Source organism: Saccopteryx leptura, chromosome 1 (genome assembly GCF_036850995.1).
Source record: "Saccopteryx leptura isolate mSacLep1 chromosome 1, mSacLep1_pri_phased_curated, whole genome shotgun sequence".
Taxonomy (NCBI): domain Eukaryota; kingdom Metazoa; phylum Chordata; class Mammalia; order Chiroptera; family Emballonuridae; genus Saccopteryx; species Saccopteryx leptura.
Genome location: NC_089503.1, coordinates 296,836,932 through 296,861,834, shown reverse-complemented (window position 1 = coordinate 296,861,834; position 24,903 = coordinate 296,836,932). Strand labels below are relative to the sequence as shown.

Sequence of the window (24,903 nt, the reverse complement as noted above, 5' to 3'; positions counted from 1 at the left end):
GGGCACCCAGGCTCCCTTTCTCGCCTTTTCTCAGACTCAAAGCTCCTCAGAATCTGTTTTCTCTGGGTCCACCTGAGCGCACCTGACTGAGATGGCACAAATTCTGCCCCCTTTCACGGGAACACATGTAAGCTAATGACGAGTGGGTTGCACCGTTTGCTCTGTGCACTCCTGTGTGTTTGAGTCTTTCTAGGCATCCCCAAACTACGGCCTGCGGCCCGTGCGGCCCCCTGAGGCCATTTATCGCCCCACCCCCCCGCCGCACTTCCGGAAGGGGCACCTCTTTCACTGGTGGTCAGTGAGAGGAGCACTGTATGTGGCGGCCCTCCAACGGTCTGAGGGACAGTGAACTGGCCCCCTGTGTAAAAAGTTTGGGGACCCCTGCTAGTGTGTGGGAGGGTATCAGCCTCTCTTCTACATTTTACATAATGCTTTTTGAGTCAAATAAGAGAGGATATTAGAAAAGCTCCAGAAAGATTCGGAAAGGAAATCCAGACCTGCGAGGAGCCAGGAGAATTTTCAGCTCCATTTTCTTAAGCGTCCTAGGAAGGAAAGGTTCTGGATTTGTGTCCCGCTTTGTAGTTAAAGCTGACACAGGGAGAACACTAGAAGTTAATATCCCATCCCACAGGTGACATTTTTCCTGATTAGGAATAGGTGAGGCTACTGTATGGCTCATGCTGGTGACAGTCAAAGCATAGTGTTTCCGTGATCTGAAAAGTAATTTAAGAAATGACAAAAGAGAGTGATGCAACACATATACGTTATTACTGCAAGTTGTAAAACAGTGAGAGAACGACAGATGTTCCCGTGGCACAGAGCTCTTCTGAATCACAGGAATGACATTTAGATGAAAGCAGACCGCTTTCCCAGGCGCGCTCCTGCCGCGCGCCACAGCCGGAGCTGGCGCGCCTTCGAAGCCGGCCAGAAAGGAGCGCTCAAGAGTTTCATTGTATTGAGAAAAATATGAACATTTAGATGGAATTTCTGAGGCCTAAAGAAAGTATTTGAGGTGCTTAAAAGAAATATGCGTTTTGTTTTCTGTTATCAGAAAATTGAACATTTATTGTGTTTCTGTGAACTCGTTGAATTTCTCAGGAGGAAATCCAGGCAGGAAAGGTGGGCTTAGAATTTAGGAGAGAGACCATAGCAGGCAGGGGTGCCTTTGGAGCTGACCACGCAAAGTTGTCAGCCGGAGACACAGTGTATCATATCACATGGGGAGTGGATATAGAGAAGGGGAAGGCCAAAGTCAAGACTTTGGGAAATACCCACTGTGGGAGGATGACAATGGCTCCCAAATATATGGCCATGTCCTGATCACCAGAACCCACGAATGTGACCTTATTTGGAAAGAGTTTGCAGATGGGATTCAGTTAAGGGTTTTGAGGTGTATTATCTAGGTGGGCCCTAAATGCCATCATGGGTGCCCTTATAAGAGAGAGGCAGAGATAGAGTAGACACAGACACAGAGGAGCAGGTGGTGTGATTATGGAGACAGAAGTTGGAGTGATGTAGGCAAAGAATGGCATGGAGTGCTGGCACCCACAAGAAGCCAGAAGAGGCAAGGAACCCACTTCACCCCCAGAGCTTGTGGAGGAAGCACACCCCTCTCGACACCTTGATTTCAGAATTCTAGGCCCAAACCAGGGGAGAATAAATTTATGTTGTTTCAGGCCACCAGAGTTGTGGTCATTTGTAACAGCAGCCTCAGGAAACATACCACATCCTTGGGAATGAGAGAGAAAAGGAGTTTTAAAACAGATGAGCAGAGGCAGTGGTGGTAAATGCTAGAACCTAAGTGGTGTGAGAATGAAGAGTGAGGGGAAGTCACTGATATGATCGAAGCTAATGGTGACAGCCAGCTTGTCACCCAAGCAACTGCTGTATTCTGGGCACTGCGTAAGAATCTTAGAGGTATTCATTCATTCTTACAACTTCGTGAGGTGTAAGCTGTGATTATCTTCATTTTATAGGTGGGGAAACTGCAGCACAAGAGGTTAAGTAACTTACCCTAAGTGAAGCAGGTAATAAACAGTGTGGCCAGGATTTAAACACTGAAACTCTGGCTCCAGCACCCACGTTTTAACCACACACACCACTGCTCACTCTTCTCATCCCTAACGGCGTATTTCTCCCGGTTCTGACTTTAGATCTTTTTATCACATAAGGTAGATGATAGGTCTCAAGAATAAAAGATATTTTTTAAAAGATGCCTTGAGGTAGAATGGAGGGAAATTAAACAACTTTACCCCACCTGGGCTCCATCTTCTCAGCTAAGCTGGGGCGGACATTGCCTGCTGATGCGGAGGAGGCAGGCGAGTCAGGCCTCACAGAACCCAGAAGCGAGAGGAGGCTGCAGTGGGACAGGAAGCGCTGAACGGAGGTTTTGCTGCTTGAGTAAACATGCTCAGTGTCATTTCCTTGACTAGCTGTTGACTCTGTGCTCCGCCTGTGCCAAAGGACTCTACCATGCCGAATGCCACATGCAGGGGGAGAAGGGGCAGAAAGGACACTGTCACCCCACTCCTCTGTACAAAGTATACTTTGTGTAGAGTCAAAGAAGGAGTCAGAGAAGTAGACGATGTGTTTCTTGCCTTAGAGACTTTTGAGCTAGTTGGAGAAATAGGACATCCATGTGCCAGCTGGTGAAAGCACAAAAGCTCTGCATGATAAGGGTTAATTGCAATTAACTGGTTGTTGACTATGGACCAGAGGAACTGGACGGATTTCTAGATGAAGGTTCCAGCTGGTTCTTACTGAGTAAGGAGTTTGATAGCTGGCCCAGAACCCAGAGAACATTTCAGCATGCTGCAAAAGGTGAGGGGTGTTGGGAACAGTAGCTATGCAAGAGTTTAGGTCAAAGGAGTGACAGCACAGTATACCCTCCAAACCCATCTTGATAAATTATATACCTTCCAACCCTACTTTGTTGCCTTATTCAGAACAAACACAGACTTTAAACAGTCTATATTCTATTTAATTCATTAAGCTCAGACCAATGGAAAAGAGCAGGGTTAAGATTCCAGTTAGTCACTTGTGTGACCTTGGACCAGTAACATCGCCCCTTTTCCCATCTGTAAAATGTAGATACCAGTTCTCTGTCTTTTAGAGTTGTGGTGAGGCATTGATGGGATAGCAATCGATGCATAAGCACAGTGCCTGGTATTTAGTGGATGATTACTGTCAACATTTTTTTTTTGTAAAGTAACTAAGAACAAATTGGATGATACAATTTATTGGCTGACAGTTCATTTCTGAAGATGTGACTGCTGAATCTTCTATAAATGTTAATGTTTCTATATGCTGGAAGTATATTTTCTGTCTTGTATACTGTTTGTTTATACATCTCTCTCCTCAGTGGGCTTGGCTATTGTGTGAGCAGAGCTCTGATGAGCTGGGCCCTTTATCTGTACCTCTGAACTCCTCATCCTTGGAGGACCTGAATGAATTTGCTCAGGTGTTAGGGGTTCCTTCCCGATTCCCCTGTAACATACCCATTTTCCTCATATTCGTCCTATCTTGATAATACTCATGAATTCTTTCTTATTTATAATGTTTCCCCATGATCTCCATTATTATATATTTTTAAACATGGAATTCAACCATATCAAGTACGTATGCCATTCATTTCCACTGGATATTTTTATTTTCCTTGGTCATCCTGTGTTTCCTTGAAGGGAGTTATGTAAGAGCTAGAAGTGCCACATGACTCACAGTCCCGGTCCCTGCAGTCCAATCATCCCCTGCAAAATGGACAAGATGAAATGTTCTGGGGAGAGCAGCCTATTTCACATTCATAGACTGAGACCACATGTACTGTCTGATGTTGACTTAAAACATCTCTCTGAGCCTCTTCATCTGTTGCCTGAAAAACCTGGCTGCCTTCTTCTGAAATCTTGATGGGCCTACAGGCATTTATTTTGCACCTCTGTGGAAATATGCAGCATGTGGTAGGGTAGGGAGTACAGAGGAGTGGAGGAATACTAGGTTGATGCCTGCCATGGGCTTCATCCTGCCCATAGAGGGAGACATTAGGAATTTAATTATGCACTTGAGCATCTGAGCAAGGCATGGATTGCTGAGAAAGGCTGCCAGGCTGTCTGTCTCCCAAGCATGACAGGACTTCCCTGGGTGAATATCTCAAAACCAAGGCTCAGGCTCACAACATGTGGGCTTAGACCCTGGGAGCAGACTCACACTAAGCAGCTCATGGATGTGAGTGTGTAGAAAGTCCGGATGCCTGTTTTCCTAGCCCACGATGAGAACCCTGTCTACCAGGTAGACGGGGACACTTGTGTCATTACGCTGTCCCTGCACAGGACACCGCATCCTAATCTGAGGTTTGCCTGGTGGGCACCGGCAGAGCGAGGGCAGTTAAGTGGATAACGGGGACTGGAGTGAGTGTCAGGATGGTCTGGCTGTGCATGTGCCATTCTCGAACTCTGAGGCAGTGGCCTGGATCGCTGCCCCGTTTATCTCTATTACATTGTTTTTGTTTATTGGTTGGTTTTATACCTCTTCAGTTGATCAAACCTCATTCTGATTTGTGTCATCCTATCTTAAAATTTGTTAGAATTTACAAATCGGTCCTATCTCCCACCACCTTGGGGAAATTTAAGGTAATTCTTCATACTTCTCACATAACTCACAATTACTGATTTACAGTTTTCCCTTGGCAGGCTTTTTATTTCCTCCATGTCTGGCTTTTTAGTAGACTTCCCACGCTAGCCTTCCAGTACTGGTGTATGTAAACTGACCGTTTCCCCTGCTGGGCTCAGTATCCACATCTGGATTGGGCACCAGATTAGTTAGCTAACCACTAAAGTAACTTCTAACTTCAAATGTCTGCTTTCAAGTTTCAAAAGATTCTCCTCTTAATAATAATAATAATAATAATAATTCTACAATTTTGTGAAGCTTAGCTTTCCCCTATCAAAAGGCATGATTCCTGACCAACACCCCCCCCCCCCACACACACACACACACACACCTGGCTGGTTAGCGTTAAGCCAACCCCTGTTCTTGGCCTTTTTTAAAGAGGAGAACTGGATTCAGTCATTCACGCCTTTGCGTTCCAGCTCTGTCCTCACAGTGCCCCTTTCGGCAAACCGTATCACCTTTCATATTTCACTGAGACTTCTAAAATGATTTTTTGATTCTCTCTTCCATCAGTAATTTTTTAGTTGGAATGCTCCTAGAATGAACAACTTTCCCTTAGCAACTATTTGATTACCTGAAACATGGTTAGTAAAAGAAAGGCAAGACAAATGCTTAATTCTTTTCTTTAATTTATCAACCTTTTGAGGAATGAATTGGGGGTTTTAGCAACTTCCAATGTGGATCAGTATGTGTTTTTTTAATGGATCTTTTGAACTCAGAATTTAATATATTTCATATGTATCACTACAGTAGGTTTGATTCATATTGATATAATCGATATAAGTTGGTACAAATAATATTGTTTTTGATGAGATTGACATGATGTCATGTGTTTGCTTCAAACTACTCTGATACCTAAAAAGCAAACCAACAACAAAGGGAATGATTAGATAAAAAAAAGATTGGGAAGAACAAAATTTTTTATCAATCAGAAAGAGAGGAAAACATCGACTTGTTCCACTTATTTATTCATTCATTGATTGAATCTTGTATGTGCCCTGACCAGGGATCAAACCTTTAACCTGGGTGTTTTGGGTTGAAGGCTGTAACCAACTGAGCTATCCAGCGAAGGCAGAAAAATCTTGGTATTTGTTCAAGCTGTGTAGTGGGTTCATGGGTCCATTATACTATTAATTTTGCTTTTGATATATTTGAAATTATTCCAGATAAAATAGCTTTAGAAATGTACATAATTCTGAGGTTATCTGAGGTATAAATCTGAGGTTAGTCTTTAACTCTGGCCTCTGCATGAATCCCATGGAGAGAGTTTATTAATTTGTATTGAAATTTCAGGTGCCCCAGCAGCAGTTCTTACTCCTCACAGACACTGACAGCAGCATGTCAAATATGTACGTATTTTCTAGGATTTTAGAAAGCATTTTAACATCTGACTTTGTTGGATACCTGTTTCTAAAACTCTTATCGTGCTATCTGGTGTTGTCCGCTTTTGAATGAGCAGAGTTCAGTAAATAATATAAGGTGGAAATCAATGATATCACAACTCTGGCATTGCTAGTGTTTGTTCAGAATGCGAAACATAGTTGTTTATACTCTCTGGATTTCATGTCAGAAAATGATCAGGCATTTTTGCTGTACTGAGCTGATTTCTTCAATATAATGGTGCTGTTTCTCATTCCAGGTTTAAGTTTGTCTATTCATGGGGCTGAAAAGCGTTTGCAAATCCATCATCGGCGAAGTGTGGCAAGCCACCCAGGGTCACGTCGCCTGCCCGTGGTCAGGCATTCCTCACTTCCACCAGGGAGAAGGTCAATAAAAATGGAGGCAAGCTCTTCCGGAATCACTAATGGGAAAACCAAAGCCTTCCACCCAGGTAAGGCATGGGGCAAGTTCAACAGGAACCCAAGTTAGGAGCAACCTGTGTTGTGTTTTTATTATTGAATTTTGCCATCATTCCACATAAGCTTGCTTTTTTAAAGAGTCATGTTTTTTTTTTTCTTTTCTTCAATCACTGTTAAATGTCACCAAGACCAATAAGAGTAGAGAAAGACCTTGATATGTCAGAAAGGTTAAGGCTACCTCCTGCCTACAGAGGTAGAATCTAAATGAAAACCTAAGTGAATAAACTTGCTCAGTTCAAAAAAGCTTGTTGTATAATAAAACAAGAGAGAGTTGGCCATTTTCTTGATAATTTGTTCTAAGGTAGACCAGGGAAAATGTCAAACTGAAAATGCCCACGTTGGAGCCCAAGATATCTGCTTTAATCCTCCTAAGATTAGGGAAGAATGTTGGGATCATGTTAAATGTCAAGGCTATGGGGAGAATTTTAACATGCAAAAAAAAAAACCCAAACAAACACACACACACACACACACACACACACACAAAAACAACTCCAAAAAAGTTAAAATGAGTTTATATCAAAGCAGATAATTCCAACAAAAAGTTTTATTTGCCTGTTTGGGTGAGATGTTTATTTAAGCATTTATCACCATTCATTCATTGAATCACCTAGTTTACTGACTACTTGCTGTATGCCAAGCATTGTTTTGGGTGATGAGGAAACACTAGTGAACAAGGCAACTTTAATAACCTTCTGACTCATAGAAACATTGGATTTTGAGGGAATTCAGAAGTCATTTAGTATAACTCACCTGGTCCTGATTTCTCTGTGTAATGTCCCAGCAGGTGGCCACCCAGCCCCAACTGAAGCCAAGCCTGTCACAATCCATGTCATGCCATCCTGTCTTTCTCTCTCTCTCAGTTGATAACTTTATTCTGTAACTTCACTGAGAAAGCCCAGTGCCATCAGGCATAAATTACTATAGATTCCTCACCCTCCATCTCTAAATGTGTCTCTGTTTACTCTCATCCTTCCCCCTTTCCTACCACTTTTAGAAGATGAGGGTCCTTCCACTGACCTTGAATAAGCCTTCATGTGTATCTCCCCTCCTGAGCCTGCTCAGAAGAGTGTATCCCCTCGTTCTCTTCTCTTCCCCGTCCTTACTGCTGGCTCCTTCCCCACAGTCTATGAAATAGACTTAAGCCTTGCTCGTTCTCATCATGTTCATTTGTCACTTTCTCTTTCATTTGCCATCTCCTCTGCCACTTTCCCCCCCTCTCTTCAAAGACAAATATCTCAAAGAATAATCTACCCTTGTTTCCTCTTCTCTCTCCCTTCCCAGCCACTCTTCAACCTAACACGACCCGGTTACTAGCTCCTCCACTCCATCACATCTGTTACTGAAGTCGTTGTTCACCTCTTTTTGTCACAGTGTAGTAAGTGGAGGACTCTTCTGATGTACCACACCAGAAGGGGCCACCACTCCCTCCCAAAACCATGTTCCCTGGCTTCCACAACAGTCTCCTTTCGTGGTTCTTCTCCTACTTCTTTCACATGTAACGTTCCTGGATTTCCAACTCCCGCATCTCTTTCTTCTTCCTGCCCCCCACTCCAGTAAGATCCTTTACGCAGGTCCAGAATGGTTCCTCTGCACCCGATCGTGTCATTCATCTTGCTTGTCCTGCTCATTAGCAGTTGAAGTTTAAACCTCTAAGCATGTTAAAAACAAGTTCCCTTTCCTGATTTAGCCCCTCCTGCTTCTCATCCTTCATTTTTTGCCCCCTTCTGCCTTAAACTTTATATTCTAGTGTATCAGTCAGAGTTTAACCAAAAAAATCAGAGCCAGTAAAAGATACTAGAGATTTATTACTACAAGGAGTTGGCTCTCATGATGGTGGGGTCTGCCTAGGCAAGTCTGAAATCCATAGAGCAGGAAGCATAGACTAGACATCTTGGGTACAGAGGAAGCTGCTGCCCACAGGTAGAGTTTCTTTTTTTTCAGAGATGCCTCAGCTCTGCTTTTAAGGCCTTTCAAACGATTGAGTCAGTCCTGCCCAGATTATCTAGGACAGTCTTCCTTACTGAATTTCAACTGATTTTGGACTTGAATCACATCTACAAAAACTCTTCACAGCAATTCCTAGATTAGCATTCATTGAGTAACTGGGACTGCAGTCTAGAGAAGTTGGCACATCAACTAGACGATTAATCAGATTAAGCAGACTTCTGATCAGACTGACATATGACATATGTTTAGCTCTTCAAACACCTGTGGCTGTTCCATGTCTCCCGACCTTTGCTCATGCTGGGATGCCTGGTTTTGCTCTAATATATATATATATATATTATAATTTTATTTATTTACTTTTATTTTTATTTTTCTGAAATTGGAAACGGGGAGGCAGTCAGACAGACAGACTCCCGCATGCGCCCGACCGGGATCCACCTGGCATGCCCACCAGGGGGCGATTCTCTGCCCATCTGGGGCGTCGCTCTGTTGCAGAGCCATTCTAGCACCTGAGGCAGAGACCATAGAGCCATCCTCAGTGCCTGGGCCAACTTTGCTCCAATGGAGTCTTGGCTGCAGGAAGGGAAGAGAGAGACAGAGAGGAAGGAGAGGGGGAGGGGTGGAGAAGCAGATGGGCACTTCTCCTGTGTGCCCTGGCTGGGAATCGAACCCGGGACTCCTGCACGCCAGGTCGACGCTCTACCACTGAGCCAACCGGCCAGGGTGCTCTATTATATTTTAACACTTTTAAATCATCTATTTCTCTACCCTAAAGCTTTCAAGGGAGGGAACTCTGGATTATTTATTATAACTCCAACACATATGTATAGGGTAGGACTGAACCGAACCATTGATAGCTGTTTTTCAGACTATTATAATAGCTTTCTTTGTAAACAATTTTTTCCAGCTTTATTAAGTATCACTGACAAATTATAATAATTTTACAATTTTCCTACCTGCCTTTTTTCAACAAATATTTACTGAGGGCATATTAGGTTTCCAGACATTCTTCAAGTACTCAGGATACAACAATGAACAGACAAAGGTCCCTGACCTCAGAGAGTCCATATACTAACTGGGAAAGACAGATAATACAAAACTATAATAAATGGATAAGTTATATAGTGCTTAGGAAGAGAATAAGTATTATGGGCAAAAGAAAAAATAGGGGAATCAGGGTAGGATTGCACGTTGCAATTTTAAATAACGTGGTCAGGGTAGGCCATTGTGGAGGAGATGTGTGATCAAAGACCAGAAGCAGCTGCAAAAGACATTAATGGGCATGTTCATTTCATCAAAGAGCTAGCCAGTGAGCAGGCCCTAGGATAGGGATGAGTCTGGAAGTTTGAGGTACAGTACAGAGATTCCTAAACTTGAAGTGAGGGGGAAACATCAGCTTAGCGAGGTCAGTGGGATCAGGTTGGCCAGGACCTTGGAGGCCATTGTAAGGACTTGAAGCCCTCTGTGGAATGGGAGCACTTATAGGGTTTAGAGCAGAATCCTATGATCTGACTTATAGTCTACCAGAATCCCTTTGGCTACTGTTTAAGAATAGACTATAGGGAGAGAGGGTGAAAGAAGAAAGGTCAGATTGGAGGTCACCATGACAATCTAGTCAAGAGATAATGGTGACTCTCACTAGGGGGAGGGGTGGGTAGGGGCATCAGAAGTGGTGGTGATGATTTAGACTCTGGAAGTATTTTAAAGATGGGTCAATAGGCTTTACCTATAGATTGGATTTGGAGTAGGAGAGAAAGGAGTCCTAAGGATGACTTCAAGGCTTGTGGTCCCAGTAAATTGTATTGGTATCTAATGAAGAATGCTGCAGAAGAAACAGATTTGGTGGGTTTTAAGGTAGAAGTAGGGTCAAGATCAGAAGTCTGATTGTGAACCTGGTAATATTGAGAATTGGCACGATCATGTAGGCGGTGGAATGCGTATGTCTGGAGTCTGAGGAATTGGTCTGGGAAGGAGATACACAATTGATTGTTGTGACATATAAATGATGTTTAAGGCAGTGAGATGAAAAGTGATGACAGAAGAAGGAAGTGAAGATGAAAAAGGGAGAGAATTAAGAGCTGAAATCTGGGACACTCCGATAGCAAAAGTAAGAGAGAACATGAATCAGCAGCAAAGAAAACCAAGACAGAAAGTCCAGCAAGAATGGAAAGAAGCTAGGAACTGCATGTCTTGAAAGTTAAGTAAAGAAAGTTTATCAAGAAGAGAAGCATAATTATCTAGGTTAATGTTGCTGAAAGTCAAGTAAGTTGAAGACCAAGAGTTGGCCATTGATTTTAATAAAGTGAAGATCAATGATAATTTTGGTAACAGCACTTTCAGTGATGCGGTGGGATGAAACCCTGATTAAAGTAGATTTAAGAGAGAATGGAAGGATCTGAACTGGATACTCTGAACATAGACAACTTTTTTTTTAGCAGTTATGTTATGAGGGATAGTGAAGAAATAGGGGAACAGCTGGAGAAGTAAGGTCAAGAGAGAGTTTCTTTTCAAAATAGCAAATCCCCAGCAACTAATTTATGATGTTAGAAAGAAGGGAGAATTTGTGATGTGGGCATCAGTGAGAGATGAGAGCTATGTACAATAGAGTCATAAATAGTTTATTTGTGATAACAGATGGGAAGAGAGAATATGTGGTTTTTGGCAATATGATGAGCATCTAAGAAGTTCTTTTCCCACTATTCAGTTTTATCTGTAATGTGGGAAACAAGGTCATCCCTGAGAATAAGAATGGAGCCAAAGAGAGAGAGAGGGAGAGAAAGGAAGGGGGGGAGAAAGAGATAATGGTATGATGATATGATGGTATGATGAACAGAGGAAGTGTGATTGCCAGTCACGTTCAAGGACCATTTGAGATTTAGGGTCATGATTAAAATAGGACTAGTCACCATGGTTGTATGTCTTCCTTTAACCTTGTTTAGCCACATGAGTGAAGACATAGAACAGATGGGAAGTTAGACTTAGTCAGGGTTTCATTTTTGCCAAAGAATTAGGAAAAGAGATTGGGAATCAAAGGTGCATGAGAGGAAATGCTTACTATAACAAATTATGTGATTTGAGTTCTGTAAAGAGGGATGTCACGCCATCAGGGAGGTCCAGAACAGTGGAAAACTGATAGGATCAATTGGTTGGAGGTCCCAGAAGGGTTGAAAAGGTGTTGAGGTAGGATAATGGGAGGAAGAGCTGGGAAGGTAAGAGGTAGTGGTGAGGAAGGGGAGGCATGACACTGGCAGTATGGAGGGGGCACTGTTATTAGTCATAAGCTCTCCTAGACTAGAGTGTGAAATGGGTGACTGTAATAGGGAAAGGGCAAGATCACTGGAGGAAAGAATTCTCAGGGCTGAGAGGCCAGGGTTTAGGCCTCTCATCTATGTAGATATTGAAATTGTCAAGAATTGAATAGTTTTGAAAAGAGTGGTAATAAACCAGGAATTAACCTCATCAAGAAAGGAGGGAGCATGACCTGGGAGGCAGCAGGTCACTGCAGTGATACAGGCTAGAAAGTGATATACTATAACAACCTGAGATTTAAAGCTGGGGGTGCTTAGGGAAGACGGAAGAATGTGGTCTGAAGTGGCATTAGACTCAAGGAAGTCTTCTAAGTTCTCATCATGCGAAAAGGAATTGTAACTGTGTGTATGGTGACAGATGCTAACTAGATTTATTGTGGTGATCATTTCTCAATATATACAAATATCAAATCGTTATATACAGCTGAAACTAACAATATGTCAGTTATACCTCAATAAAAAAAAAAAGACCAAGGAAGATACCGTCTCCTCCAAATCCATTGGTGTGAGGGCTGTACATGAAAACAGTCCCATGTTGAAGAGCCACAGGGAAGCAGTGACCCCTGGGGGAGAAATAGGCTTTTATTGGAAAGATGAGGGGACAATCTGAGAAACGACTGACGATGGAAAGAGACATCTGAAGGGCCCAATGGAAGGGTTTTGGATGTTGGAGTGTTGCCTTCAATGGCTCTCTTTAGTTATTTTTCCAGACCACCCCAAAGTTCTCCTCCAAAGAAGATGATTAACATTATCCCTTCTCTGCTTAAAAGTCTTGATGGCTGTCCAGAGAAAAGCGCAACCTTGTGACCCCCTCCACCTGAACCTCCCCCTGTTTCTTCCTGGCTTATGTCCTCTTAAATCCATAACTGGCCAGTTCTACCCGAACCACACACAGCTCTTCACTATTGTTCAAGAAGGCTTTCACTCTCTGTTTCGCTGCTCTGGCTCAAGCTCCTCCTTCTTTTTTTGGAATGGCCTTTCTCCCAACAAATTTTTTGCTTCTCATTTTTCAAAATGTAATCCCAATTCCACTTTATCCTAAAAGCCTGTCTAGATCTCAATGCTCAGAACTGATCTTCTACAGACCTTGGAAGCCTTGTCAAAGTCCACCTGGTTTTAGATTTTATAGTTCTCCTGGCAGGCGGGAACTGTATTTAACTTATCATTGTATTCTCCATCTTCACTAACCCCATGTGTTATTCAGATTAGGTTCTTACTACTAAATAATTATTTGCTGTTTGTTGAATGTATGTATTTCACCCATTGGATACAGGTTTGCATTCTGAAGTTATACAGAGTAAGTGTAATTCTTCTTTCAAATGATTTTTCGGCTGTTCAAAAACTCATCTTGAGCTATTTGTCAACGGAAACATTTTCTGGATTCTTCCACACTTCCTTCAGTAACATGTTTTTCAGATTCTCTACCATCCTACCCACTCTGCTCTTAGGAACAGTCTTATTTCACAGCTGCCTCTTTGAAAATACAGTGCCTAGAATTGCATAGACTATTCTGTTTTTCTGACCTAGGCAGAGTACAGACAGCCTTTAATTGACATTTGATACTGATATTAATGTAATACAGCTTAAAGAAATGTTATTAACATATTTCCTAACAGTGTCATTAACATGGGATAATATAGCATATCTCTAGTCTCTGCTCTTACCTTAAAAATACATCACTACATTTATCTATCCATAATTTTATCATAATTATTGAACCCTGCTTGTATTGGCGATTGGTTGAAAATAAGAAAGCCCATTGTTGCCTAACCTGTGCTGGTGCCGTGGATAGAGCGCTGACCTGGAATGCTGAGGTTGCCGGTTGGTAACCCTTGGCTTGCCCAGTCAAGACACGTGTATGGAAAACAACTACTATGAGTTGATGCTTCCTACTTCTTAATACCCCACTTTCTCTTTATCTCTTTCTCCTCTCTCTAAAAATAATATTAAAAAATTCTTAAAAGAAAGCCCATCCCTTTTTTAATGCAAAATTTTAATTAAGGTAAATGATATTAAACAAATTATAAGCCTGTTTTTTAAAATACACATTTAGAAACAATAAATCATCATGTAGCAACAGTTATAAAATATAACACTCCAAAATAGCGGGTAGGGAGAGCTGCTCTTTTGAACACTGGATGTTGACATAATACCCTTTATTTGTATTCACCATTCACTCTAGCTTCTAAAAAGTGTATTTCACCTTTTTTCTCCTTTTTTGCTGCACTCTGACTTAATGTTTTGAATCCATTTGGGGACCTCTTAGCCTGGACATGCTCCCTTTTTGTATATTTGTTCATTTATTCTAATTTAATTCTAGAGGATGAACATTTTGGTTGAAATTTAAAAAGAAGCTGGAAAACTTTTGTGACATACACAAAGCTCTGGACAGTATTTGTTCTTAGAAGAAATTGAGCTGTGACTGATCTATTAAAATAATAGTTTTGGGGGACTCCTCAGCCCCTTCTTCCTCCAGCTTGTCTGCCTTCCTCATCAAACAGTTGTACAGTTTTATATCCAGAGCATGACTGACAAAAGTAGAAAGGGAAGAAAAAATTTGGATCTGGCTGCAGGAGCAAGTCTCAGAGAGGAACTCCGAGAGCTCCCCAAATTGCAGTGTCAGCTGAGGCCAGTGTTGGTGCTTGCTGGGCGTTCCAGGCTGGTTTCATCTCAGTGATCCATTCTTTCCCCTCAGACACTCACTGCTGATTTTTCTTTGGCAATTATAATGTCCAGGACGAGCCTTGCTTTTTTTGTACTTTAAAACCAGCCTTTCAGTGGTAAGTTGGATGTAATGGGATGAGACTAAATTTCTCAAATCTTTACAATAGTAATATATATAAGGATTAAAAACCTGTGTTTAGCCCTGGCTGGTTGGCTCAGCAGTAGAACATCGGCTTAGCGTGTAGAAGTCCCGGGTTTGATTCCTGGTCAGGGCACACAGGAGAAGCGCCCATCTGCTTCTCTACCCTTCCTCATCTCCTTCTTCTCTATCTCTCTCTTCCCCTCCTAGAGCCAAGGCTTCATTGGAGCAAAGTTGGCCCGGGCACTGAGTATGGCTCCATGGCCTCTGCCTCAGGTGCTAGAATGGCTCTGGTTGCAACAGAGCAATGCCCCAGATGGGCAGAGCATCGCCCCCTGGTGGGCATGCTGGGTGGATCCTGGTCGGGCACATGTGGGATTCTGTCTCTCTGCCTTCCTGCTTCTAACTTCGAAAAAATACAAAAAAACAAAACAAAACAAACAAAAAACAAACCCTGTATTTATATACCTACATATAATAGCCCAATTTTTAATCCTCAAATTCTAAATCTTAGAGCACATGATATTGTCAAACATGATCTATTTTGCTTTTTTTTTTATTTTGGGGGTAATGAGTATTTGTAAACAAATAGTAATGATCATAGAAGGAGCCTCTAGGTAATTTTATACTTATTTGTAAAAAGGCACAACACTCAAGATCCCTTTGGTTACTTAAAGACCCTTTCATTCTGTACTCGGTGGAAGTTCTCAATCAACCAAAAAGAAAAAGAAAGAAATAAAACCACATACAACACATACTCCATACACATTCTCCCCAACGCACACACATAGAGACACAAAACACAAAAATCAATCTGTATTGTACTTAACAAATAATGTATTGAATTTAAAAGAGCATTTTGGTATGCTTTTGCAACATTTTTGTGGCATTTTAGCCAGTCATCTGAATATTTATTTATTGTGCTTTCTCTTGTGAAGTTAACTACCTACTTTCGTTTCTCAAAATCAGGTTGTGTGTGTCATAGGAAATCTAACCCTTCATTTAATGTCAAGTTTTCATTGTACCAACTTAAAGTCTTAGGTCTTCAAGCTGGTACATAAAACACTTTGTGCTGTTCTTTTCTGTTTATGCCCACATTTTAGAATATCTTTATGTCTCATTCTAGTGGGGTGTGAGCCTGTATGCTGTAAGATAAACACTGAAAATTTCCTCAGGCACCCACTATCACCTTCGGAACAGTTAAGATAGCATCTCATCTGAACTTCTTTTGTTTTGAAAGGATGTTTTAGACTTGCCACTTCTAAAGGAAACATGGGTACCACTGTTTGAGGCTGGTTGTCAAGTTTTTCTTTCAAGGTGTGATTTTTTTTTTACACTGGCTTCTCTTTTATGCAAGAGTGTATCTTTGTAATTTAGTGTTTTTCTATCAAGATGATAAATTTCAGTGTTTAGAATCCAGTGAACTTAATAGATAGAAGAACTGTCCTTTAAACCATTACAGATGATCTACCACAATATGTACATTTGTGCCCTCTCTCTCTCTCTCTCTTTCTTTCTCTTTTCTAGTTAGAGTAAGATAAGGATGACTTGTTCCTCACTGAACCCATTACAGTAGGGACCGGGTTGAACCCTGAGTGGCCTGGGCCAAGTTGTATTTGTTACCAGGCCTTGTTTGTAAATGTTTTGCTATGAGGGAAGTTTCGTTAAAGAAGGAAAAGCATACTTTTTGAACATATTCGCTTTTGCTGAAAATACGGTAACTCTACAATATACACTCCTTCGCCAATTCCAGTTACTCATCTCAGGAACAAGCTGGTTCCCAGTCTTTACTGTGAATAAAGTACCCCTAGATTTTTGTGTATGTTCTTAATTAAACCTGCACAGCTTCTTCTGATTTCAGAAAAGGAGAAAAGAATTAATAGGCCCCTTCAAAACCTACTCCAAATGAAAAATAATTTTTTTTCCTTTTTATATAAATGTGATGTAAATGATTCTGTTGGTGGGGTGGAGTGCAGAGATCATCTTTTATTATTAAGTGATTTCTTTCAAGAGTCTTTAATGAGACTCAGGTGAAGGACCCACGTCTGGGTGGAGAACTGGATGCTCCTTTACATAGCCCCTCCCCCCCCCCCCCCCCCCCCCGCAATGCAGTCACATCAGCAGTCATAATGCCAGATTATTGGTTAAGCCACAGTTGCCTGCATCATATCCAACATGCTGTTTGCAATATTCACTCATTTATGCTGAAAGTACCATTAGGGCTTCGACTATCAAATGCACGCTCCCTATTCTGCTTTAGTTTCTAGCTTTGTTTTGTCTTTTTCAAAGTACATATGTAGCTACTCTTTTATCCAATGAAAATTTCATTCTGACTTTTAGTAAACATACTGTCAGAATGATCATTGACCTTATTTCCTTCCTTTTATTTGTAATGAATTTTGGCGCATGAATGTCATAGTGACGTCAGTGATGCCACATCTTGCACTGTTTCGCATTATGTCAATCCTTTTTAGGGAATAAAGAAGAATATTGTGTTTTGAAAGAATATCAGCTCTAAGCCCAGTACTGAAGTGGACATACACACGGCATGTTGTCCTATGTGACACTTACATGTATCATGTTATGTTAGCATTTCTAGATTGGCCTATTAAATACTATGTTTGAGGCTGGTTGTCATTTTCATAACTGTCTTGGTGTTTTATTGCCATCATTTATTACTTTTGATCTATGAATGAGCTGTATGCGTTTATAGAGCAATGAGAGAATGTATTTAATGTGCCTTGTTTTTAATTAAATAAGAGCTGAAAGCATGAATCAATAAAACTGATTAAAACTGAAAGAAATACATGTGTAAAACTCATAGTATTCTGCAAGGTAGATGAGACTTCAGTTTCATTCTTTTACTCTCAAACTGAATTTCTTATTTGCAGTGAGTCATAGATCTTAGAAGCAGCATAGACATTTTTGTCATATTGAGGCCGATTAAGTCATCCATCTACTTTTTACAAAGTTAATAATCCCAATTCCCAAACCGCTTCCTGAAAGCCTTCTCGCTGGTGGTTAAGTATGAACAGAAAGAGCAAGGCATCTGGCAGATCTCTGTGCCACCAGCCTTAGACATTGTAGTTCACTTCTGAGTTTACAAACTCTTCTGAGTGCCTACTCTGCACTAACAAGTATGTATTTGAAAGATATTTCTTAGGGGCTGAAATGGTATAGAACTCTATTACACATGGTCCTTAGGGAGCTCACAGTATTATCCAAAAAGACGATCAGTCAGTGTTCTTTGGTTATAAGTAACTGAAACTAATTCCTTAATCCAAACAAAGAAGGAATTTAAATCTGAATCATATGGAAGGAAAACCTGAAAAAACAGTCTTGGAAAAGAACTATTTAATTATCTGGAAAAAAATGAACCCTTACCATTTGTTTTTTAGTTTTGGACTATTTGGTTCAAGTTTTGAACACCCGGGAGAAATGTCATTGGCTATGTACCTTCTCCTTGGGTGGATGGAGGGTGATGAGAGAAAGGATGAAGCAGAAGGAAACCTCTCCTTCAGCTTTTATAATGTGAGATTAGGACCCCTGGATATCTCCCCCCATGCAGGCTGCACAGAGTAAGGGAAAGACATGTCCTGAAAAGGACGTAGAGGTGATGTTAGAAAAGGGCCCACTGCAGGGAGCTGTACTTACCCTGCTGGACCAGAAGTCAAACTGTATTAAGGACTGGAATAGAGATATAAATAAGGTTATGGGAACATTCTTATTGCAGAAAATTTAAGGATTCAAAAGACATATGGTTTACAAAGTGGATTTTGAAGACTGACCAGGATTTCAATAGGAGGATGTGGGGATGGCCATCCTGGTATAAGAAAAAGCATAATAGTCGAGACAGTGTGTTATGCTACGAATGCAAGCTTTGTTGTTAAATACTTTAAACCCAGATATGTTACCTACTAGCTATACAGACTTGACCAAATAACAGTTGCTCTGAATCTCAGTTTCTTTATCAGCAAAAAGAGGGTATTAACACCTGTCTCAAGGTGTTAGGGTTGCCAGATGAAATACAGAATTCACGGTTAAATTTCAGATAAACTACGATTACTTTTTGGAGTAAGTATGTACCATATATTGCAAGGGACACATTTATAAGAAAAATTATTAGTTGTTTATATGAAATTCAGATTTAAACTGATAACCCTGTATTTTTATGTTTAATATCTGGTAACCCTATACAGCATTGTAATGACAATTAAGTTAATTCATTCATGCAAAGTGCTCAGTGTGATCCTTGTCACATAATAGGTGCTTAGTAATAGATGGCAGGGATCATTCTTATTGTCATCATCATCGCAGGCAAAATTCTGAAGCCTGAAAGTACATATTTTTCAAATCAGGTCTTACTCGGTCACTGTACTATAGACCAGTTTCCCAGTTGACTGTGTGGGAGGCCAGGAGAGGACTTCTCGTTTCGCTACATCGACACCACCCGGGACTGTTCACCTTCTTGTATATGTATGATTTCTCATTCCTTCTGATTGTGTCAGATGTTTCTCTTGTGTATCAATTTCATTTCACTTTATCTTTTGACCACTCATAATTAATGAATGTTAGTTTTTATTTTCTTTTATAGGCTAATAATAAGAATAGTAAGAGGACCAGGCTTGGGGCTATAATTTAAGGGTCAAGAGCAGAGTAAACTGAAGCATGATTGCAATTTTTTGAATTGGAAATTATAAAGCTTGTGGGTATGGATCAAATGATCCCACTTTAAGGACTAATGACTATGCCATATAAAATAGAATTAGAAGCCTTCTGAAATCTAAAATACTTCTTCTCTTGCTTTTCCTTTGTGAAACCCATCATAGAGAAACATCATTAGTCACAGAATATGTCCTTTATTCTCTTGTAGGGTTTGTAAAATGGTGTTTTGTTGATGTGTTGATTTTTTTCTCAAGTCATTATAACCTTCTTTTATCTCTATTTTAAAATCTAAGCAGCCTTTTCCCTCTCTATGCATCATTATTTTTCACTCATAGAGCAATGACATTTAAATGCTGGGACAAGTTGATATCGTAGGAGCAGAGGTGGTTTTAACAGTGGGCACACAGGGCATGTGCCCTGGGCCCCAACTTCTGAAGGGCCCCACAAAACCCCAACTTTACACTTTTTTCTAATGAAGGGGGGACTCATTTTCTGTGCCCGGGTCCTCAACTGACCTTAATCCACTTCTGCGTAGGAGAGAAACTTTAAGATGCTGCTATTTTCAGTGAGCTAGGGCAGTGGTCCCCAACCTTTTTTGGGCCACGGACTGGTTTAATGTCAGAAAATATTTTCATGGACTGGCCTTTAGGGTAGGACGGATAAATGTATCACGTGACCAAGATAAGCATCAAGAGTGAGTCTTAGACAGATGTAACAGAGAGAATCTGGTCATTTTTTAAAAATAAAACATCATTCAGACTTAAATATAAATAAAACGGAAATAATGTAAGTTATTTATTCTTACTCTGCAGACCAGTACCAAATGGCCCATGGACCATACTGGTCCACGGCCCAGGGGTTGGGGACCACTGAGCTAGGGTGTCTGTAGTGCATTGTATTATATATACAGAAGAATGAAATGTTGGACAATGATAAAACTACAGTTACAATTTATTAAGCACTTTCCCATATTTCCAACCTCAAGTGCTGTTAAGCTGTTTGCATTCATTATCTCATTTTATTCCCATAATATCCTCATGCTCTCAACCTTTTTTTATGGTTGGGGAAACTAAAGCACAGAGAAGGTAAGTAACTTGGCCAAGGACAAACAGTCAGTAAGTGGCAGAGGCAAGGTTCCAACTCCGGCAGTTTCATTCTCTCATACATTGTTCTATTTTCATGTTCAAACAGTTTGATAGCACTATTTCTAGACAGTTAGTATAACAAAGCGTTGGAAAAGTTAAATTAAAAGCCCTGCAACAGTTCAAACCTTAACATGAGAAGACCATACTGAAGAAGGAGCCATTAGGTTTCCACTGAAAACAAACATACTCCCCCTAAAGGGTTATTATTCCATTCTATATAAGTGATGCTTAGAAGCTTCTTTTTTGTTCTATTCTGCAATAGACCTTTGTTTTTCATTTTCCCTTTTTCTAATTCCAAACGAAACTCATTCAATTTCCCTGAGTTTCAGAGATTACTTTCTGACTCTCATATCAAGTCCTGGTCTCAAATCAGGGAACAGACTAAATTTAGCAAGTGCCTTTTTTGTGCTGTTTTACCCTGTACACAGCAGTATCATGTTTTAGCCAAACTGCAGGGAATAAATCCTTTGCACGGGGCAAAAGAAAAAACACTAAATGGGTAAGAAAAAGAGAATAAATTCTATTTAAAGATAGTATTAAAAATTGCAATTTCATTTTGTGTATAAATAAGCAATTATAAAAGAAATGAATCCTCAGGCTAGTGCTTTTAAATTTATACCACGACTTTACCTTGAAGATTCTGTCATAATGTGGAATGTCTACTATTAAACAGAATTCCACAAAAAAAGCAAACAAACAAAAAATTCTGGCAATACCAGCGCCTGTGGGGAGAGTGAGAGATGCGGAGCAATTAAGGAAAATTTTAAAAACGGAAGTCAATCAATTGACAAGTCGCTCTTGGCTAACCTGTCCCTGGTTCTGCCAAGATGATTGTCGAGTGTCAACTCATTCTTTAGGGGAAAAAAATAAGAAAAAAGTAAATGTATGGCCAACTATTACAACAGTAATAATCACGGCACCACCACCTTACATGAGATGCTGCTCCGTTGTTTCCAAAGGGCTTTCACAAATATTTCCCCACACCTCATTTAGTTCTCCCAGCAGCCAGTGGGGTGGAATTACCCCCAAGCCAACTTCTGTGGCTCAGGAAATGAGATTCCTTGCTCCAAAGAACAGAATTAGTAACCGATAGACCCAAACTAAAATGTATGTCTTTAATCATTTATCAGTGGTTTTGTTGTTGGTGTTTGTTTTTTTCCTACTGTGACAATTTTCTTTTTCCTGAGGATGAGAATTAGTTGAGTGTGAGATTTTGGAGTTTTCTCATTATCTCATATCTGGCAACAGACATTGTTTTGAGAGCTGTGGCTGCCGGGTCTCTACTGAGCCTAAGGAATCTGGCTGCCCTTCTTGAATAGATGTGAAGTGTGGATGAAATTACTGTTTTCCTGCTTGTGGAATGGATTTTTGGTGAGGTTGGAAGATAAGGTCTTCCACATGGCTTTGAAATGATGTGGAAGAAAAACGATAAGATTCCCTTGAAACTTCCGTTTTATTCCGCATTGTGTTGAAGGTCAATGTGATTTCTTTCAGGACAGTCAGGGCTGTGGTTTAGAAATAACACTAATCATCCCTCATTTGAATCGCTTCCTCTTTAAGTGTGTGTGTGTGTTTTAAAGATCTGTGATGTGAGTTTAGTAAATAGGGGGTGGTTAGGGAAACAACCTATTTTGGGCCTTGGCAAATGTGGGCATTGATATCTGTGCTCCTTGCTGTCGTTTGCTGAATAATGAAATTGTGTTGTCTAAAAATACATATGAGACCCTTTCCTTCTGTGTTTGCCTTTTCTGTTTGCTGAGGGACATAGGCATATTTTTGTACCTATGTGATGCATTTAGAGAGAGAATTTTCTGAACAATCTTTTCAAAACCATTCGAACACACAAAGTGAGTGAAGAAAACTTTAGAAAAGGGAACTACGAAGAAAACCAAATGACTAATTTCTGGAATGGGTATTGCGTTTTATGGAATTTATAACTGCATCTCCTGCCTGAGACTATTTCCAATAATTTTTGTATTTAAGAAGCTTGGGAGATTTTAATAACTATTAACTCAAGATCACACAACTGTAATCAGTAGCCTAAAACCCTAAACCAAGCCAGATAATGAGTTCATAGTAACTCCTGCTGTGTTTAAACCCCTGACTGAGGTGAGAGGCTGATGTCCAAGTTCTCCTGAGGTGTGTTGTCTTGTAACAATGTTCTCCTTTCTATATCCAGCCCAAGCTCTTCTGTGTGCCCAGATTCATCATGCAACTTAAGAGAGTAAACAACTTGATAGTGATGCTGAAAGTTTCATGGTTTCTATTCTGTAAACCCTCTTAACTCTTAGTTTCTCTCTTCCCTTCCTCTGTGAGCCCCTGTCATCATAGTAACAAACCTCAGCATCTAGGAGATTGGAAGACCCCCACTGAACTCTTCCTCTAGGATGCACAAGTCCTTCCTGCCAGTTGGAGCTTTGGCACTCAGCTTTCTAAGCCCTCTTTGGAACTCTTATGGCAGGAATGCATTATCATTTAGGACAGGGGTCCCCAAACTACGGCCCGCAGGCCGCATGCGGCCCCCTGAGGCCATTTATCCAGCCCCCGCCGCACTTCCGGAAGGGGCACCTCTTTCATTGGTGGTCAGTGAGAGGAGCATAGTTCCCATTGAAATACTGGTCAGTTTGTCGATTTAAATTTACTTGTTCTTTATTTTAAATATTGTATTTGTTCCCGTTTTGTTTTTTTACTTTAAAATAAGATATGTGCAGTGTGCATAGGGATTTGTTCATAGTTTTTTTTATAGTCCGGCCCTCCAACGGTCTGAGAGTCAGTGAACTGGCCCCCTGTGTAAAAAGTTTGGGGACCCCTGATTTAGGAGATGACTATTTTGCCAATCCAGGGACACGTGAAAGCAATTTTGTTGATGGTCAGCCATTACTGGCTGAAGCAATAGGATTATTACTGTATTTCCAGTTTTGACCTGGGAAACATCCAACCACCATTAGCCAAATATGGTTCTCCAGTCCAGACCCAGTCCAGAGTTGGGTCTTTAAACCACTTAGTGTTCACAATTTGAAGAAGCATTTGTAGCTTTGGTAGTGATGAGTGATCTGTTTTTTCCTTCTCATACAAAGCTGAGTTTTCTTCTGTAAAAAAATTATCTTGTCATAGCACTAGACGTATAGTTATGGAACACTAATATAAAACAGTGTGATTGATGTGTGTTCTTCCAGTAGCACGTATCCTCCACTGGGAAGCCTTTCTAGCTTATGGCACCCTAAGTAGATTTGGGTAAGCACTATAAATGAAGCTAAGAAACAGAGATGGAATGGTTTTCCAGAACCAGTGGAATATCCCACATGTAAATCTAGGGTTTTCAATTTCGGATCCTCCAGAGGAACTGAATTTCTTCCTTCCCTCTTTAAGGGTTTGTCTCAGACACTGGCTGATACAAGGAAGGCTGTAGTTCCCTCCCTTTGCGATACCATTCGCGTCTTAACATTGTCATAGAAATGCTGAGTTCACTTATGGGCAATTGAAAGCAAACTCTAATTTCAAAGATGATGTCTTTGCAGCCTATTAAGTCTCAAAATATTACATTTGAGAATTTATTTCAGGTATTTATATTAAGTTTTGAAATATCAGTGCTTCCTGTTCCATAAAATATGCTGCATTTGATGGTTGATATTAAATATATACCTCTTAGGATAGGAACTACCAATTTTTATTTCAGAAGATAGAATATAGACAGAAGCTCAAATCTAGCATCACTTATTAAAGGAAAATCACAGAAAGTACCTTTTAAACCTACTTTACAGAGTCCCCCATCTTTTCTGCTTCATGGGGATTGTAAGATTGGACTTGTCACAATTTCCTTTATTTCTGCTTAAACATGGAATAACTGTTTCAGTTCTAAATTACAGGGTTGGTTTTTTTTACTGATTATTTTGTTTATTTAATCTAGTCCCTAAACCTGGAATTAGCCCTCAGTGTGCAGAGAAGGAATGTGTCACATAAAAAAAAAAATCTTAGTGGATGATGATGATTTAATACTACAAGCCAAATTATTTTGAATAATTTTTAATAGGGCCTCCAAAAAAATTTAACCGTTTTATTTTATAAATGAGAAAAGTAAGATTCATTATTAAAAGGCTCAGGGTCACATAAAAATGGAATTCAAATCCAAGTCAATATAGTGTCAATATCGATTTTTATACCTCTCTGTGTTAATATGCAAATATAAGAACTGTATATTTGGTGAAACAGAAATTGAATTTTAAATAATTTAAATGTACTAAACTGAGGCAATATAATAAGTAAGAATAGTAATTTGATGGGTGGATGGAGAGGAAGGTCAAGTAGCAATAATATAAGAAATATTGTCTTGTAGCATAGTAGAAAACAATAAGTCATATAAAAAACTGATCAAGAAACAATGGAATACACAGATGGATGTATCCAAAAGAAGTAACAATGCAAACTCTTAAAAAAGGCTGTACTAGGGAAACTAAGACTGGGGTTGAGAAAGAAGTGGGTTTAGCTACTGTTAATTTTCATTATAAGCCCTT

General features: G+C 40.3%; 1 protein-coding gene across 3 annotated transcripts in view; it reads left to right on the top strand.

Moving 5' to 3' along the window:
- ANO4 (anoctamin 4) overlaps positions 1-24,903 on the top strand; it is a 401,034-nt gene that overhangs the window by 184,605 nt on the left and 191,526 nt on the right. For all 3 annotated transcript variants that reach the window (XM_066356852.1, XM_066356843.1, XM_066356858.1), the window contains one exon: positions 6,302-6,493. In XM_066356852.1, coding sequence (XP_066212949.1) covers positions 6,302-6,493 — 192 coding nt within the window. The remainder of the gene's footprint in view (positions 1-6,301; positions 6,494-24,903) is intronic.